General features: G+C 39.4%; 1 protein-coding gene across 5 annotated transcripts in view; it reads right to left on the reverse strand.

Moving 5' to 3' along the window:
- Positions 1-18957, reverse strand: part of Trpc1 (transient receptor potential cation channel subfamily C member 1) — a 43610-nt gene extending 24653 nt beyond the window's left edge. The window contains exons 1-4 of one of the 5 annotated variants that reach the window (XM_032909973.1): positions 18638-18957; positions 12324-12478; positions 5711-5812; positions 1173-1375 (exon numbers count right to left, since the gene is read on the reverse strand). In XM_032909973.1, the coding sequence (XP_032765864.1) occupies positions 1173-1375; positions 5711-5812; positions 12324-12478; positions 18638-18857 (680 nt within the window). In that variant the 5' untranslated portion in view covers positions 18858-18957. Of the gene's footprint in view, positions 1-1172; positions 1376-5710; positions 5813-12323; positions 12479-12576; positions 13023-18637 lie in introns of those variants that run through there. The other 4 variants (XM_032909974.1, XM_032909976.1, XM_032909977.1 and 1 more) reach the window with 4 other exon arrangements.
- Positions 18958-20508: the final 1551 nt, after the last annotated feature.

The raw sequence follows: 20508 nt of genomic DNA on the forward strand, positions 1-20508 counted from the left end.
GTCTCTCAATGCTGCTACAGTGAGTATCTAAACCATATACAAGGCCCCGAAAAGGCTTACACTGGAAAGCTGACTTCGCAACCTACTTACAACCACACTTGTATAAAACTGCCCATGGAGTGATCTTGTTCAACCTAAAGAAGGCAGGTCCTTTCTTGATGTCAACATTTCAACTGGGGAAATGGAAAGAGATGATAAATAGGAAAGATGTAATATAAATATGGTCAAGGAAAGAAAATACGAAGCAAGAAGAGTTCAAATATTTAGTGAGAGGTTTTGTGCGCTGGAAAAATGGCTCAGTAGTTAAGAGCTCTCATTCCTCTGCAAAAGACCTAGGTTCAGTTTCCAGCACACATATTGTGGCAAAAAACAACATGACCTGTGAAGCTTGGGTCTTGGAACCGTGAGGAAGCATGGAAAGGGAATGAAAAGGGACAGACTACACTCACATAGGCACAAACACAGTGAAGCTGGGATCAGGCTGGGTTTTGCTATCTCTGGAACATCTCACACATTTAATATGTACAACATAAGGAAGGGACTAGCCACCCCCAGTAGGAGATCTCTGTAGGCAGCTGTCTCAGATCTCTCTCAGGCTACAAACACCTGGGAGGAGAAATCTGCAGTTGATAGTCTTTACACCTTCGTCAATTAAGCTGTGTTCTACCAGGACTCGTGGTACACACCTACAATCCAAGGACTCAAGAAAAGACAGAAGGATCACAGCTTTAAGATCAGCTTGAAGCCCTCAAGGTGAGTTCCAGGCTAGCCAGTGTGTAACGTATATAGCAAGATGCTACCTCCAAAAGCTAATAATGGCCATCATCGTGACAGCGGTGATGATGACCATATACCAGTAGTTTGTTGTTCTGTATAAGGTGCCCTTCCACTCTTGCTAATTTACCTCATGAACAAAAGAACTAGAAATCTGGCTTTCCTAAGTCACCCAAGCATATTTCTTTTTTTTTTTTCTTTTTTCTTTTTTTCGGAGCTGGGGACCGAACCCAGGGCCTTGCGCTTGCTAGGCAAGCGCTCTACCACTGAGCTAAATCCCCAACCCCCCAAGCATATTTCTTAAAGTTGCACTGAAAGAACATTTCCCCCAAGTAAATACCATTGACAAGTGCTCTGATACATCACTCTTCTATTTACCAAAACCTTAATTTCCTCACCTGGAATGTCTGAGGCTGTCCTTTTTGTTTTTTGCAGAACACAGCGTGCATTCACAACCAACAGCATGGGGCTTGGGCAAAGCCACGTCCTGCTTCAGAAGCATTGTGAGGATCTCATAGTTGTTACGATGAGCAGCTAAAATAACTGGTGCAACATCCATCGTTGTTGAGTATTCTGGATTCTGAATTCGTTCCATAAGTTTCTGAAAAATATTCATATAAATGCCCAAAGGTTATTTATTATGACTTCAAAAACATATTTATCTAAAGGATGGAATAAAAGCAATATTAAATAAGAAACATAAGACTTATTTTAAGAATACATTTTACTTAGACCCATTATTTTAAAACTTTAACATTTCAATTCTAATTAACAGATGTTATATAATAAATGTGATCTTCAATAGGCAACATTCCTAACACTACAGTTCCATTGTACTAATATAGAAGCAAGAGCATCTAGAAAGATACTTTAAGAAAAGTATTAATACTTTTAAAAGTTAATAGACACATGAATGATAGAGAAAGAACAAGAATTTTAGGAAAACAATAAAATGGAAAAATGGTAAGAACAGCCACAGTATAAATGCATGAGAAAACTAAACTCTCCAACTGTGTGGCCTGCCTTGTCCTACAGGTAGCAATGAAGCCACTTCTTCATACAGTCCAATCCCTGCCTAGTCTGCAGCCCGTCATAAATAAGCAAGGCCACTACCATCACAGTTAACACTTAGCGAGAGAGAACTGGAGCTGTCAGTCATTCCTCTGCCTGAGTAATGCCCACCATGAACTGCAAAGCTGAGTGTAATTAGTAACTGTGAAGAAACTGAGGCCCAGAGAAGGGAATGTGGGGGAAGCACAGTCAGCCAGGAGCTGACTCCATCAAGGTCTGTGTGACTCGGGACCCTGAGCTCCTCCCACTGATTGGGACCTTAGGCCAATGATTGTATGAAATGAAGACAAAACATTGGAAGTTTAAGTGTCAGGATTAAAGACAAGGTTGGCTATCTTATGACTATTGCATATTCTTTCCAATGCTTCTCACTTTTTTGCAGAGGTTTCCTTGAGAGCTGTTTGATTCCAGGGTAAGCTCATCAAGTTCACACTTTGGTAACTTATTAACATTGTAAAAGTAGTGTATACTCATTTTAAAATATCTGAAAAATACAGAAAAGCAGAAAGAAGAATAAAAATGCCCATATTCCTTCTACTCAAATAACATTTTATAGTACAGTATTTCCTTCTAGTCCTTTCTTTACTTCATCCCTTTTGAAAGACTCATTTTGCATAGTGGGTTAAGCACCAGTGATAAAAACAACAGTTCTTGATAAAAGTAATAGTTCTTAATATTTCAGACATCAAAAGAATAATCTCATTGCCTGAGAGCCCAGGATCTTCAAGGGACAAAACCACGCACAGGATTTTACATGCAATTTAAGGAAGCTCAAAATCTGTGTTCAAGACATTCTGCGATGTAAATGACATTATAGCAAATATTGCTGTAAAAATAGCTTGTTACAGATTTAGGACTACCTCATTAGCATAGCCCCTCCCCTAGAAGCAGAAGTATAGGTTAAAAGGCCAGGAAAATTTTGAAGTTCTTGATAATGTCAAAATATTTTCAATAGTTTATATTATTGATAATATAGGGATGTATCCATTCCATAGTAAAGTTTGACTCACAGCAATGGCATGGTCATCCTTAATATGGGTGAAAAAGAATGACATTTTAATTTACTTTCTTTTAAATACTGGTTTGTTAATGTACTTCTCAATTATCTATTGGAGATTTCATATTCATGAATTTATGCAACAGTTATATAAAAGCCTAAAGTAGGTTTCATTTTCTCAAATGGTCAAAAAGAAAATTATATTTACTCCCAGGCTTAAAGTCGTAACTGAAAAGTGACCCTTCTGTTTACTATGAAGCATTTGTAACTAGAACACCACTACTAGACATATGTAAGATTAAAGTTTATAATTTCCTTGCTTCTATCATGACCTACATATTTTCAAATAACCTGTACTTTAAAGTGAATAGTGAAGAGAAAATTCAACAAGCCAAGGCTGCAAAATGAATTCACTTAAATAGTAAAATAAAAATATGCTAAAACATTTGATTGCATTTGTCTAGAAACAATAAAGCTGTTAAAAGGTGAATTTATAGCCATTGTAGGTATTCAGATAAAGACTGAGTAACCTTTACTTGTTAGAAGCAGAGCAGAAATGTCTTCACTGGCAAGCTGGGCCTGCCAAGGCTTTCCACACTGATGCAGTGCAAGGGGAATGACAGAATACTTGCCACTGTTGTAATGGCACATGGCCCTCCACCTCGCTCTGAAGAAAGGGAATGTGCTCAACGGCTAAAAGGCGGGGCAGGCATATAAAAATATAACAGTACTGCAGGATAGATGGTGGATATAACAGTACTGCAGGATAGATGGTGGAGATAACAGTACTGCAGGATAGATGGTGGAGATAACAGTACTGCAGGATAGATGGTGGAGATAACAGTACTGCAGGATAGATGGTGGAGACAACAGTACTGCAGGATACATGGTGGAGATAACAGTACTGCAGGATACATGGTGGAGATAACAGTACTGCAGGATACATGGTGGAGATAACAGTACTGCAGGATACGACAGTACTGCAGGATAGATGGTGGAGATAACAGTACTGCAGGATAGATGGTGGAGACAACAGTACTGCAGGATAGATGGTGGAGACAACAGTACTGCAGGATAGATGGTGGATATAACAGTACTGCAGGATACATGGTGGAGATAACAGTACTGCAGGATACATGGTGGAGACAACAGTACTGCAGGATACATGGTGGAGACAACAGTACTGCAGGATACATGGTGGAGATAACAGTACTGCAGGATACATGGTGGAGATAACAGTACTGCAGGATACATGGTGGATATAACAGTACTGCAGGATACATGGTGGATATAACAGTACTGCAGGATACATGGTAGAAATTGAGTGGGATTCTGTTATCTTTGGTCCTTCAGGGAAAAGATCTCTTCTCAGCCCTCTTTATTCAATTCTTGTGGTTTCTCACCACCATCTGAAGGGGTATTGTAGGAAAGTCACACTTTGTTGCTGTTAAACTAGTTTTTAAAGTTAAGTGTGTGTGTGTGTCTAAAGACTGAAACCTGGAGCTTGTGCATGATAGACAAACATACACTATTTACGACATCGGGCCCCCAAACCATAGGCCTTTGTAGTAGTCTAAATGAATATAAAATTTGTTTGGTTCTTTAAATATGTGTTATTCTGAAATCAATCAGCTGATAATCTAGCAGTTATTAAAACTGATTGTTTTGCTATACCCTCAATAAATGATAAATGTTAAAAATTCTTAAATTCAATGTACAAAATTATCTCATTTATAATTATCATTAACATTTCAATGACTACATTTCTACTGAGAAAACCAATAAAATATAAAAGAAAAATCCTTAATTAGTTCAATCAATAAAAAATGACTGCTATAAAGTAACATTTGCTTAATTTTCCCTATCTCTTTCCGTGTGTATTTTTAAGAAATTTTAGAAGATTTATTTATTTTATGTGGAAGAATGCTTCATCTGCACATGTCTAGGTACCATGTCCATGTAGTATCCAGGGCCAGATGAGGGTGGGGATCCCCTAGAACTGGAGCTGTAGATGGTTGTGAGGTACTCTGTGGATCCGGCTGGGAACTGAACACAGGTCTGCAATAACAGCAAGTGCTCTGAAGCACGGGGCCAGCTCTCAGCCTCCTTCCATGTGTACTTTAACCTCCAGTGTTAAATCCATATACATAGATATTTCACAATCCTCATCTAACTTAATAATTTTTATTTCTAAAACTCAGTTTTAAAATATTATCTTTATCTGGGTGTGGTGGTTCATGCCTCTAATTCCAACACTTGAATGGTAGGGGCAGGAGGCTCAGAAGTTCAAGGTTATCCTTGATTATACAAGGAGATCAGGCGATCTGGATACATTAAACCTTCCCTCAAAAATATTTTAAGGTGATTTAAATTACTTCCTTGTATTCCACAGTTTATACATGCGATGATTTATATTTTCTGCTTGACTTTCAGAGTGCTGGTTTTCTTTTCCTCTCCCTCCTATACTAGGAATGTAATCAAGGGCAGGCTAGGGAAGCGCTCTACCACTGAGCTAAATCCCCAACCCTTCCTTCCATTTTTTTATGGTTTCATCACTTACATTTCCTAAATCTACCTAGAAACAAATCTGTATTTTCAGCATCACCTGAACAATATACCAAATTAAAAATACTGCTTTGCAGTACTTTTGACAAAATATGTAAATATTAACTAATTTTTTTAAAGTTTCCAGAAAGTAAGATTAATTATTATTGTCTCTACTTACTTCAAAGTAATATTTTACAAAGTGAAAATATCAATATTTTTAAAAACAAAATAAGCTGAGAAGGAGGGAGAAAAGATGGCAATGGGGCAGGAGATCCACTTTGGTTTAAAAATCCAAATGAATAAATATTTAAGAGTACTGACTACAATGGTTGGTCGTGATGATCGTTTTGGCCGATGGTTAAGTAGTATATCAACAGCTCCCACTACTTCAGAGTCGATTGCCACCAAAAGTGCATCTGCGGACTTTAAAAAAATAAAAGTTAAAAATGTGAACTACTTTTACTACTTCATGGTTATTTTAAAAGTCTTCAAACTGTATTATATACAGTAATGCTGGGGCTTTTTAATGTATATTGTACAAGTAGTACATTTGCTTGCCAAAGTCAGTAGTACTTCTATGTACTACAACACCAACACTTCTGTTCTGGTTTCAATGCACGACCTGGTAAAATAATGACTATTTCATAGAAGGGACTCCATATGGAAGTGCTGATCCATGCAATGTCCAAAGCTAAAAAACAAAACAAAACGAAACAAAAAACCCTTCAAGGTATTTTCTCTTGAACCATGAACCAGAATAATTTTAAGGTTCCAATTTATTAAAGAAAAGACCATGACCTATTAAGTAAAGGACTATGTTGGATGTAACATCATCAGTGCAATTCTGACAAGAGGGGAGGGTGGAAAAATACACAAAAGGAGAATCCTTCTATTCTCACCTGCAAAACATACACAGTGATAGACAGTTTGACACTGGTGCCAGCACTCTCATTAAATACAAATCACAAAGAATCCAGTTACCAAAGCTGGCAGAGGTAGGAAAGAGTTTATAGTTCCAGTCCCCACCTGCTGTGTAGATGTACTTCTAACCAGAGACGTAGTGAACAGACTCAGGACACAGGGCTCTGCACTGCTCTATAACAAAGCCTATGTGCCACTGGCAACCATGACACCAAGTTTTGGTTTCTTTGATTTTTTTTTAAACAACATAGTAGCAGAATGAAAATGAAATAATGAATGATGATTTAATCTAAGAAAATGCTATGTCTGTTTTCAATCTGTACAATGTTAACTGATAGAACCTTTACTATTTTTATATCAGTCAATATTCTTGTTCCCAGGAATGAAACTATGGCAGATCTGTAGTATTCTTTACAGATCCATAGAATACTCTCCTTAATTGAATGTAAAAATAAGACTAAAAATGGCAGGCTTTCGTGGGATGTTGGAAATAGAATTGAACAATCCAAAGAAAGGGCTGGAGCTCTCATTAAACTCTTAGGAATCACCTATGCTTTCCTATAGGAAAAGCTTCCTCCATAGATGGGAAATTTAACCACTTGAAACTTTAGAGTTTGTTAGAGATGGCCCTAAAAAGTGCAAGCACCCTGCCTTTCAGCTTCATAATGCTTCTCTTCAATCAGTTGAAACAAACAAACTTTTAAAAACAAGAACCTAGTATCCATTACAGATATTTTATTTACATTGTAATTTTAACCAACAACACTAACAACAATAATGCCACTGCTCTCAAACACCAGATAACTTCAATAATCTGAAATATGGCCATGAATTTATTTACAACTTAAAACAACAACAAGAATAACACCTTTAAAAAACAATAAAACAGAACAACCCAAGTCACAGAGTAACACGTGGGCATTAACTGCCAGAAGAGACAGGCCTAAGCACATCAACTTGGCTTTCCCAAGTATTCCTCAGATCTTTACTGAATAATAAACAGCTAGAGGGCTGGAGAGATGGCTCAGTGGCTATGAGCACTGACTGCTCTTCCAGAGGTTCTGAGTTCAATTCCCAGCAACCACATGGTGGCTCACAACCATCTGTAATAAGATCTGGTGTGTCTGAAGACAGCTACGGTGTACTTATTATACATAATAAATAATCTTTTAAAAAATAGACAGCTAAAATAAAATCAACATAAAATGAGGAAAAGAAGAATAAAACTAAAAGTTGATCCTGAAAAGAATAAAATACCAGTATAACAAAATCTGTCAAAACACAGCAGTCTGCAGACTTTAATGCAAGGACAAATTGTTAATAATTTTGGACTTTGTGAAACAAAGTAAAATTATTATATTCTCAAAAACTCCAATTAATGAAGGTAATGTTAAATTATATCTAGACACATTATTCAGTAAAGGGTAAAGATGTATGTTAACATCCAGTGCTTAAAAGGATAAGCTTCAGCTATAAAAAGTATCTGTATTAAAAATTGTGTCATTAAAAAGTGGCCATTGGCTCATTCTATACAAAAGTATGATATTTAATAAATAAATGTTAGTTCTAAAGGAAAATATTTTAATTTTTAAGAAGAAATGTATTTGCCACACAGCTTTAAAAGCAGGCTGGCCTTGAACTCGTAACCCTCTTGCCTCCGCCCTTGTGTTGGGATTACTGGTGTGAGCCATCACGTCCCATTTTAAGTATTCCCAAGGATTTGAAATCATACAATCCTCGCTTGTTTTTCCCAATTTCTCAGTAATCTGAGCATTTCCACTAAAACATATTCAAGATACATACTTACTATGTCTTTGAAGGAATACTGTATGCACCCCTTCCTGCCTCAGAGCTTGCCTAGCAGCTCCCTCAGCTTCCTCCCACTCAGTGCTCAAAGCTAGCTCTTCCTAACCTTAATCCACTGTGCGGCACACAGTAACGCTCTGGGATACCCTGTAAAACCAGGTCCTTCCTCCACCGGAGCGTCAGCCCCACATAGCCCGACTGTCAATATTCTCGATTGATGTACATCATGGTCCCTAAATCTATCAGTACTATACTTTGAAAGTCCCATGACTTTTTTTCTCTCCCTTTGTGTCTTAATTTCTAAGCAAAAATTAATTAATTAATTAATTAAAATTTCCCTTTGGCTTTCACATCACCATTCAAACTAACCCAAAACTGTCAATAACTCATTTGATCTTTTAAAATACAACTCCCTCTTTCCAGTGCCCTTTATTAAACATAAATGCTCCCCAAGAATGACTCCATGATACTCTTTGCTCTGTAGTACCAGCCATTCTCAAGATATACAGGGTCACCTTCCTTCTTATGACCCCTTGGTAATTGTCAGACAGCCCCAAACAAGCAAAGTTAGAGCCTGGAGATTGTACTCCTTCCCATCAAGCCTGACCTCTCTTCTCATTTGCTAGTTTTCTCTCCTAGTTACCCACATTTAAGATTAATAAAGCTCTTGGATTCCTCAAGCCCCCTTCATGATAGCTACGATCTCTCTTACAGCCACTCTTCCATTCACACCTTAATGTTCACCTGAAGTACTACAAAAATTGCTCACATGGGCTATAGCCCTCCTGATCTTCCTAGTCTTGTCTTAGTGTGATTACTATGTTCGTCTATCTAAAACACAATACATCTTTCACACTTCTATCAAAACGCATCAAAGATACCTTACTACAACATAAAACACAAATATTCACCCTCCCATTCAAGGCCTTTCCTATCAGTTTTATTTCAGCCATTTTCCTGAGAATTTCCTTTATATTACAAACCCAGTATTTTGTTTTAAAGACTGAATTCACTACCTCAAGAGACACATTTTACATATCTGCATACATTCTTTCCTGAATCCCTTGTTCCTCAAATACCTCTAAGTACTTGAAAGTAGACTTAGGTAACAGGAAGAACATGGGCTCTAGGGCCAGAACCCAGGTGTGGATTTCAAATCTGTCATTTACAGAGTAACTCTAGACAAGTCAATTATCTTTCTGAAGATCAGAAAGTCAAGCCCACTGGCACAAAACAGCACAAAGTTAGCAATGTAAATATTTTTTATTTTTAAATTTTATTTTACAAACATGAGTGTTTTATCTTCATGTATGTCTGTTGTCTGTGCATCACATGTCTGTCTTGTGCCCTTAAAGGCCAGACGGGGGCACTGGATTTCCTGGTACTAGAGTTACAGAGAGATGGTAAAAATTGAACCAAGGTCCTCTGTAAGAGCAAAGGCTGCTCCTACCCATTGAGCCATCTTTTCAGCCTAATGCTACTATTTCCAGGCCAAGCTCAAAAGACATTTTTCCAATGAAATCTTTGTTAAAATGTTTAAAATGTATTTTTTTAGGTGAGTGGTGGTGGCACTTGGGAGGCAGAGGCAGGTGGATCTCTGAGTTTGGGGACGGCCTGGTCTATAGAGCAAGTACCAGGCTACACACAGAAATTGTCTCAAAGGTGAGCAGCATGTGCATGTGAATGCGGGTGCTCATGGAGGTCCAAAGGCATCAGAGCCTCCCACAGCTGGAGTTATGAACTACTGATGTAGGTACTGAGAACAGAACTAGAGTTCTCTGCAAGAGTAGCAAGTGCTTCTATCCATCAAACCGTTTCTCCCGTTTCCATATATTAAAAAAAATAAATAAAAATAAGAGCCTCCTCCACCCCTTCAGTGCCAGGAATCAAATGCAGGGCTTCACACATGCTACACAGAAGCCAGTTTTCTCAATTGTTCCAACCCACAATAGTTTATTATTATTATTATTATTATTATTGCTAAGACGTTTATGATGAAGTGCAAACATTTAAGTATAATTAGGGCTTTTCAAAGCAGCTCTACTGACATGAGGGTCAGATATGGTTTGGATGTTGTTGTACTAGCTCCCTGTGTGTTGTAGTATGTGCAGTAACATTGATAGCACTTACCCACAAGATAATCTGCCCACCAACTGTGAAACTAAAAATGTCTCCGGATACTGCCAAATATCCCTTGGTGCAGGCAAAGTTATTTGTTTGAGAACCACAGATACAACCCAAGATAAAACACCAAGTTTCCAGTTTTGTAACTGCAAACAATACACAAGCATCAAGCATTGTTACAACTCAGCACTTATAAAATACAGCCTTAGTTTTAAATCCCTTTGTAATCCACATGTGCGTTAGCTGTCTACTTAATTTTAAGATCCACTGAGAAGAAGGAGAATCTCTCTTACCCCTTTCCACCATCACAAGCAGCCAAAGGTCTCTGACATTTGTTGACTGACAGAATGAGACACAGGTAACTCAGACAGAATATGGAGAACTGGAAGGCGCATGGGGTTTGCAGTCAGAAGGTTAAATTCAAACCTTAGCTTTGCCTTTACTGATTTTATGACTCTGGGCACTACATTAAGGTCTATGAGCCTCAGTTTTCTAATCTATAAAATACAGTATCTGGATAGTCTGACTGTGATGTTCAAATGTGATCAAGAATATGAAAGAATCATGTGCACTGCAGAATTATTAGATACACAAAAACTGTGTATGTAAATATCGTTATTGCACCATAGCATTTCTTATCCCAAATCATCAGTGGCTTATTTCTTTATAACCTTAATTCCTAGGTAACTGAAGCTTATGCCTTTAAGTATTTAACTTTAAATTTTAAATAATTTTAATGGGAGTTTTCTGCTTTTATAAGACACACACACATACACACGCACATACATACATACATATATGTGCTTTCATCTAAGGTGTTTGCTAGTGATATAATTTAACTTCCCTTACTGATGCTAACCCACTGTTAGAAAGCATAACCACCAAGCAGACATGCAGTGCTAACAATCTCTAATGAAGCAGTGTGAGTGGTCCCAGGCGTCATTTTGTCCAGCTACTGCTCTAACACCCCTTTCACTGCCTTTCTTGATTCTCTTCAGATCAGAAAAATAATTAAGTTAAAAATGAAATCTAAAATGAAAAATATAGACTTTGAAGATGTGCTTTTCAACTACATTTAACTTTAGCAAAATTATTCTAGCAGCTCAGAAGCCCTTTGATTTAGTTTCTTGTTGTATTCTAGAAAGCTAAGTGACTGGACACCCAATTCCCTTTTCTATACGGGGTGTGTGTGTGTGTGTGTGTGTGTGTGTGTGTGTGTGTGTGTGTCTGTGTGTCTGTGTGTCTGTGTGTCCGTGTGTGTGCACATGCATATATATACATATAGGTTTATATATCAGTCATGATACCATATTATAATATAAATAATAAGGATGTATCTAAAACACCTACAATAACTAAAACGATATGCTGTGAGTGCTTCTAAAAGGCTCTGCCTCATTAAAGCTATAACAGAAGAGCCAGAGTTCCTATGCTATTTATCATGAGTGAGCCAAACAGGGACAAGAAATGATGCTATTATTAGATTATATCTTCAAAATGTACATGCATGTCTGCTTCTCTACCTTAACTGATACAAAGACAAATGGAAAGTTCTACCCTCTCCAGTTGTAAAAACACAGACCATTCATCTTTAGATGAAAGCAAACACTAAATTCCAAACAAAGAGGAAAACATAATAAAACTTAGAAAACCAAATTGAACTATAAACTGTTTTGTGAGGAACATTTATTCATGTGCCTATAAATAACACAGGTCACAGAAAAAGTCCTGTCCCCTGGCACTTCTAGAACACTTGTACTATTTTTAGGTATATAATACAAATAGTAATCCTATCAGTAATAAAAATAATGTCGCTTTTAATAATTCATGATAGTTTACTTCCGTCTAATGTAGGGAAAGGAAGCAGAAAAAATATGAATAAATTTATAATGTTACATTTTAAAAAGCTTACTTGGGTTTGCTTTGTAAACTTTTTAGTGGCTTAAAAACAAGTAGAAGATGAAAGACAGAGGAAGAGAGGAAACTGAAGCAAAGGAAAGAGAGTAAGCTAGAAGGGGGCATGAAAGCAAGGCACAGCTAACATTTCTTAGGAGCTACTGGATAAAATCATCTAGCCTTGTACCTGACAACCGTAGTCCAAAAGCAGCTGCAGTATATCCAAGCTTTCGTTTTCAATAGTTATGGTAACAGCATTTCTCCCAAGCACATCTACGCAATTTATGTTCAAGTCACCTGAACTGTTTTCCTCCAAAATCTTTTTAACCATATAATAGTCACCTAAATAACAATATACAAACATAATTTAATATTTAAGACATTAAGCAAGAATTCTATAAAGAAAATTTTATCCTGCTGAATTAAAAGATTAAAAATACCTAAACTTATTTTTGCTTTGTATGTGGACATGTGCACAGAAAATGTGAACATTTCCTGGAAAAAAAGTATATCTTGATAAAAATAATACAGATACAAGCAGCAAATATAAAACAGAAGTAGAAAAAGATAAATGTGTAGCATGTAATAAAAATCTCTAGTTTAAAATTCTTAACCTGATGGTATAAGGAGAAAAACTTACACAAGATATGTAAAACAGTTTAATATAGAATACCCCAAAATACAGACTGGCAGTTACTATAGAAAAATAAAATGAAACTTAAAAAGAAATTAGTTTTAGATCTCAAATACATACACATTTACTCATGTATCAGATTGATTAAAATGGAGACCAGAGGTAGAAGATATTAGAAAGAGGAAAAGCATACATTTAAAGCGTGATATGAACATGACCGTATGTATAATAAGGGCACCTAAATGATCTTACTCCTCCCTCCTCCCTCCCCTCCCTCCACACCTCTTTCCCCCTCCCTCCCTCTTACACACACACACATACACACACACACATACACACACACCCACACACACACACACACACACACACACCATCTTGTTAAGGAAGACAAGGTGTAGAGTATTAATAATCAGAAAACACTCAGCTCACAAAAAGCCAAGTTGAGCCTATTATGACTACTTGATCTACCAGGAGCAGGTAGGGTGTCTTCTGCCACCACAAAATTGTCATCCCATGTGAGGAAAATGGGAATAGCTGTCACCAAAGGCCTATTATATTTGCCCACTAATGAGACTGGGGGGGGGGAGAAAAGAAATAAAACCCAAGGGCAACTCTCGTTAGAGAAAGACAGCAGTGGGATAGTTGTTTCATTTTACTTTTGTAAACACAAAACAAACGGTTTTACATGTAGTTCCTCTTTAGATGTCTGTGAGTAAGATTGGACAGGATGATCAGAGTGGAAACTGGAGGGAGAGAAGAAGAATTTCATGATGCACAGAGAGAAAACATTAGACTAAATGAGTAAGAAAAACAATATTGCAACTAAGATAGCAGATTTCATTTGTGAAAACTGAAAGCTTTCTATTATTTGCAATGTCTGCTAACAGTCCCTGTACATTTTAAAAGCTGAATAATAAGTCTTCTTGACAACACATCTCCTTAGGTCTCTCAAGAATAAAAAAGTAGTCATGAAATAACTCTCCCATAGCATCAATTAACATTTAAATTCCACTGATGAAGTGATGTTCTTAACTCTTCAGCTATACCAAGAGTGGCCAAATAACCCAGTAATCACTACTGCTAAAAAGTAACATTTAAAAATACTTCAGATAAATCTGACTCTAAGCATAGGGACAGGAAAATGCTATCCATAAAGCTTGCTCTGCTATCCAGGGGATCTACATCTAAGGTTATTTAGTTTCATTAATTCTGTAATACTTTCAGCCGCTTCTTTACTGTTCCTTCATAACTACAGTTTATATTTGCAAGTCATTTAAGCGATATATCGTAAAGACAAGAAAGCTGTTCACTGTGAGGACGAATACACACTGTAGGAAAGGGCCGGCTAACAGCCCAGATGCCAGTAACAATGCCTGCTATGCCACATGATGTTGTTCCTGCCTAGGGAAACTGCTTGCAAGTCACATCTCCTGTCATGATATAGTTGTTCTTAAACTTTAACTTTATTTGTGTGTCTGTGAGAAGTATATGTGTGAATATTCCTGTCTATGTGGGTTCCAATGAGGGGCCTAGAGGTCCAGGATGGTCTTCCTCTACCTCCACCCTATCTCCCCAGCCCCTGCCAATGGAGGTCTCTCCCTGAGCTCAAAGTTCACTGATTGGCTAGACTGGCTCCCACCATGCTCCAGGGATTTGCTTGCCCAGAGTTACAGGCTCTCCAATACACTCTGCTGTTTACATGGAAGCTGGAGAGTCAAACTCCTACCTTCAGGCTTGCACAGCAGGCACTTTATCTGCCAAGCTACCTCCCTAGCCACTAGATACTTGTCTTTGTTCAACAAAGAAAAAAGAAATATTTTTTCAGTCGACTCCATAGCTACTGCACCAATGCAACAGCAAGTACCTCAGCCCAATCTCTAGAGCATCTCCCATGCTTATTTCCCTGTCCCTGTGACATAGCTAACCCTCATCCAAACCGATACCACCCTTCTGGGCAGTGAAAGACTCTTGACTGATATGCCTACTGAAAAGTTTTCTCTTTCACCAAATCCTAAGCAAGCTAATGCTTCTTTCCCCCTCCCCACCAGGCTTCAATCATAGCCCATGAAGACTTGGACAAAACATTAACATGCTTTTTAATAGCTCTAGGTTGCATTACTAGCTTGACTCTCTGTAAATGCATTCCCTGGAAAAGTCATGGCTGCCAATGTGTCACTCTCAGTTCATTTGAGCATTGAAGATGGAGGCCTGTTTACTGGCCCTTCTGAAAGGATAACCATCTAAGCCCCCTTAGTGCCAGATAGCAAGTCCACATTGGTTTCCCATAAATCAAGCACCCACTTTTTGTAAATTTTCCTTGCTGCTTTATAATTTTTCACTTCCCTGAACCCCTATTCATACTCCTCTCTAACCCTTTAAACAACTAGTTTCCTTTATCCAAAATGAAGTTGGATTCAGTTCACATTGGATTCTTTTCTGTATTACTCATACAATGCTTTATACTTTAACAAATGGGGTCAACAAAATTGTTCTGAAAAAGGGCCAGGCACTAAAATTTGCTACGTTTTGTGGGACATGGCATCTCAGTCACAAGTGTACTCAGACCCTTTCGCATCAAAGCAGACACAGAGCATATGGAAACTAATGAGGATGTGTTCCAATAAAACTTTTCATATTTCATAGGACTTTCTTGTTATAAAATTTTTCTTTTAATTAGAAATATTTCCAAGTATTTAAAATAAAAAATGTAAAAGCCAGACTTAGCTCACAGGCTTTGCAAAAAGAGTTAGATTTGGCTTAGGGATCAGTTAATCACCCATGTTCTAGCCCTTTCTCTTCAATCCATTCTGTTAAGTTCAAAGCATATTAATCTTAAAACCTGTAGCTTTCTAACATCCTCAATGGACATGAATTTTACTGGGCTCTATGAAATCCACTGGAAACTGGGCTAGTATATGTGATAGTATGTATCTCAATGATAAATTTCCTCTGCCCAACTCCAATAAATCCTTGAGAGAAATACAGTAGAGAAATGTTACAATATCAGTTAGGAAAGGTGTACTTCCTCACTGGCTTCTCATTTGGCTTTCCCACATATGGTGATAAATTTCACCATTAGTGAAACGACAACAGCATTAATGTTGATCAGTTTTGCTACATGCAGTGGCTCATGTCTATAATTCCAGCACCCAGGAGGCAGAAGCAGAAGGGCTGCTGCACCTTTGAGGCCAGCCTAGGCTACTTACAGAGTGATTACAGACCAAGATGGACTACAGACCCAAATCAGATTTGAGGATAGTTGTGAAATGTGGAAACCTTCTGTGTTTAAAAAAAAAAATGTATAAATCTTTTCAAACCAACTTTCTACAAAATACATTCAACATGGAATTATAACATTCTATTTATAATATCTCCACTTATTATTAAAAAAGATTAAGAAAAAGCATTGGAACCAAAGGAATCCTACTGAAACTCACAAGTAAATGCTTTGGTGCAGGAATGGTTGGGTCCTAATGTTCACTTTGGCTTTTTAATGTTATGAGTTATTGCCTCTAAGTGACATTTGAACTTCTCATTTCCTGTATTAAACTATCACTCCTAGTCTTAGGCTTCTCAGCATCATTAAATTTGGTGGAATCCATCTGAAGTTTATAATACTAAGGGCAAGAGAAACTTGGATTAAAACAGTGCTCGTGCCTTCATATTTAACCTTTAAACGTCCTTCAGCCTCATAACACACAATGCACTGATGGTTTACGTGGGTAATTTGCTTTTAACTTCCCAGGAGAGAGAGAACTAGGGATGTCCTACCTTCCAAATCTCGTCTAGGCCACTTAAGTTAAACTGAACATTGGCTCAGAGAGATCTATTATGTACATAAACATACATTTTCACCCTCATTGTTCCTCACTACTGTACATAAAGAAAACATCTTTATTACAAAAAAAAAATCCTAATGAAGTCAGTAAGTTGACATCAGTAACTCATTGATAGAGCTTTTTGTCCAATGCCTTAAAACAATTAAGAACTTCATGTATATATTTTGATAGCATGGCAAGGAGCAGCAAGCTAAAAATAATCAACAGAAACACACCATGAGGCCAGTAGATGTGCCAGCAAGGCAGCTAGCTGCCCCACCATCCTCATTAAAGCAACTGTGAACCACTTCCCAGGGTACACATCTCAACTGGTGCATTCTACGGCTTTGGTGATTTACAAAATTTCTGCTTAAGTTCTGTAACGAGTGACCCTTGTGAGCTGTACAGAATATACTTGCTAATTACACTCTCATCACCTCTCCTTTATGCAAATTATTTCCCTCATCATACACATCTTTATATTAGCTGCTGACTACCAATTACAACTTCTCAACAATACTCAGGACTCTGCTTTTTTTTTTTTTTTTTTTTCCGGAGCTGGGGACCGAACCCAGGGCCTTGCACTCGCTAGGCAAGCGCTCTACCGCTGAGCTAAATCCCCAGCCCCGGGACTCTGCTTTTTAATTGCCCAAACCACTCTCCTCCCTAACCTCACACCCTTCAAATCTCCTCCCAAATAGGGAAAACAGAAAGTCCCACTAAAGATATTAAGGAAGGTGTTAATACAACAGCGGCCGTATATTCTCCAGGAAATGTAGCACATTTTGAAAGCATCCTGAGCCCTGAGGTATGCAAAGCAGCTATAGAAACTTAATCAAAGCATCCTTCCTTGCAATGTAGCGAGCCTACCACAAAGGTGACAGAGGACAATTAGGATGAATCCAGGGGACAAATAAAAGTCTGCCCTCCCCATCCATCCCATCTCTAACTCCTTGGTGAAATGTTAAGAAGGGATTGCTTTTTGGCCTGGCTAAGATTAAGCGTAGTCATGTAAAACAAACAAACAAACAAACAAACCTGTCCCAAATGCTTTAAAAAGTTTAGGGAGATGTTGTTGACTTAACTATATGTGAATAAAAACAAAAACGTCTGTCACTAGTTTTACCATAGTGTGAGCTGGCCTCCAGAAGTAGGTTTCAGAAGTCTACATGGTTCCAACAAAGTTGTCCCAAATAAACACAGACTTTCAACATCCAACTGCTTAGTCGAGGAATGAGAATGTTTTAATACTTTTCCTTCAGGCAGGAGATAAACGCCATCTGAGAGCAATCAAGTCCCCACTCCCCCACCACTTGAAACCACGCTTGTCTTTTCATGTGGGCATAAACTGGTCAGTTTCTACACTCAAAAACTGCATGTTCCACATTATTTCGCCCACACTTACTTCTTTTTTTTACTACCTTTGCCTCCTTCCAACTCTCTGAAGCAATAAACCTTTCTCCCTAATAAATATCAACACTCAAGGGGGTTCCAGAAATTTGGGGAAAGTTCGTGTCTTTTTTCGTGCTTAGCCTTATTTCGTATTATTTTGTGTTTAGGATAATGGGATACCACTCAACTCTAACAGGCTAAGGCACTCGCTGTTTGATGCTAAACCGAAGGAAAAGTCTTTAAAAAACAAACAAACAAACAAAAAAAAAACCTACAAGGTGACAGCCCATAAATCAGAGAAATCATAAGGGAAATTGGTAGAATTTTCGGATTAGAAGGTCCAAAACTAGCCTCTGACTCCAAAGGAAGAAGTAACTCCAAACTAGAGTTTATCAGTGACAGAAGTGGAGCAACTTTGGGATCAAGACTCCCGCCTCCTCACCGCAACATCCCACCTGCGGGAGTCCACCACCCCCGCCCTACCTGCCTGCTGCTCCAGCTCAATTAGGCAGAAGTCCTGCGGGCTGCACTGATGTGGGAACAGCCGCTGCACGCAAGAAAAAAGCCAGAGTGCCAGGAGTAAGTTGAGGCAGGGGCCGAAGCCAGGGAATGGGTGCTAGGGGTGTCCTGAGGTGGCGAAGGGGGCCTAGCTCTCACCCTTGTCGCACGCCAGCAAGAAAAGCTTCTCATTCAAGGTGTTCTCCTCCTTCACCTCTCGCACATCCTTCAGCGCCATCACTTCGTTGGGCGATGAGGAGGATGGGGAGGAAGGCAGGGAGGAGGAGGAGACGCCCGAGAGGTCCGTGCTCGGGTACAGGGCCGCCATCATAGCGGCCCAGGACGGGGGCAGGCCAGGAGAGGGAGGCGGGGCCCCCATGGGCGCCGACCCCGACCCCGACCCAGAGCTGCTGGAAAACGGGTGAGTCGTTCCCACCGCCACATCTGTGTGCGGCCCGTTGGCCCCGAAGGGCGTCGCCTCGCCCCGGAACCAGCATTCGCCCTCCACCGACAGCCCCAGGTTGGTGGCCGCACTGGCGCGGCCCCGGGGCCAGCGCCCTCTGCCCAGCCGCCGGCGCCCGGGTCGAGCTGGTCCGCGCCCGTCCGGGGACGACAGAGTGGAGCGCGCCAGGGCGGCAGCCGAGCGCGGGGCCGTGCCAGGAGCCGCAGGGGCCGCGCAGGAGGCGGCCCGGCCTGGGAGGGAGTGAGGAGGCCGCCGGCCGGCGGAGGAGCTCGGCGGAGCGCTTTGCAGTACGTCTGGCTCCGGAGCTGTGGGAACCGCTGGCCCAGCAGCACCCGCAGGAGACAGAGGTTCGCGGCTTTCTCCTCACGTCATCCTCAGCCCCGCGGAGGCGACGACACCGGGGCGGGGCCTGCGAAGGAGCCGGGCTCGGGGGCGGGGTCTGTAGGGGCTGGGTGAGGCAGGGCGGGGCTTCAGGGGTGACGCGCCTCTCTGGTCGGTCGCCTAGCATCCTGGGCGCGTCTGCAGCGTCTTTGAGCACCTGAGCGCGGTGGTGGTGCTGCAGCAGCACAGAAAGTAAATACACTGCAGTGTGCCGCGGAGCTTCTGAGGGATTAACATTTACTTGAAATCCCTTACGGAATTGTCCTAAAGCCTGGCCAAGCAACCTGATTTGGGAGTTTGTGTTTACATTCTCCTTGCTCCTAAAAGCCGTTTAGGAAATAATCTTCGTGATTGAGTATGGTCTAATATTCCTGATATTTTTAAAGTCACTTATGTATTTGTATCTAAGTTAAAGGCGACCATAACTGTTACATAAGCTCAGTTTAGGACTTACTCTCCATACAGGTCCTTTCACTGGATTTGTTACATTTAATCACAACTAATTTTAAGAGGTATGTTATTTAGACAACAGCTGTCTGACATTCAGCAAATGTGACTTGAAAACTACATCTTTTCAATAATTTTGTATTGCTTTCTGCAGTCAACGCTAGAGGGAAAATCTGAACTCTAAGGTTTAGATTTTTAAAGCAATAGATAAATGTACTTAAATTTGAAGGGAATAATACTTCCTCTCCCATTCAGACTGCTTTGTTCCATTACTTTCTCTTTCAACATTTAATTTCCTAATTTTTAAACCAATGTTCTTTCTAGATGTCCTCTAAAAGCCTTTGATGCCAAAGTCATTTTTTTCAAACATTTTCTGTGTTTAACATAAACTATGATCTCAAGTTGTTCTAGTTTTTGTTCCTAGACAATCTCCCCCATTGTCCTGTAATGTTTAATACAGTTCTAAGTGTATGTATTTGGTGAAATTTCCAAGATGCTCAAGGTGAGACCAGCGGAAGAGAGGAACACTCTTAATTCTGCACTTCCGTTGTTGCTCAGCAAAACGTTTAGTCAGTAGCAGAACTCTAACTCTGACCCATCCAAAATTTTAGTATTTGAGGTAACGAACTCAAATGATAAAAGAACTCACAGCCATACACAGATTCTTTATCCAAAGAACTCCTACGGGACTGGATTAATTTCTAAGATTAGAGGGAATTCCAACCCCCTTTGGTAGTAA

This window comes from Rattus rattus, chromosome 8, assembly GCF_011064425.1.
Source record: "Rattus rattus isolate New Zealand chromosome 8, Rrattus_CSIRO_v1, whole genome shotgun sequence".
In the NCBI taxonomy this organism is placed as follows: Eukaryota; Metazoa; Chordata; class Mammalia; order Rodentia; family Muridae; genus Rattus; species Rattus rattus.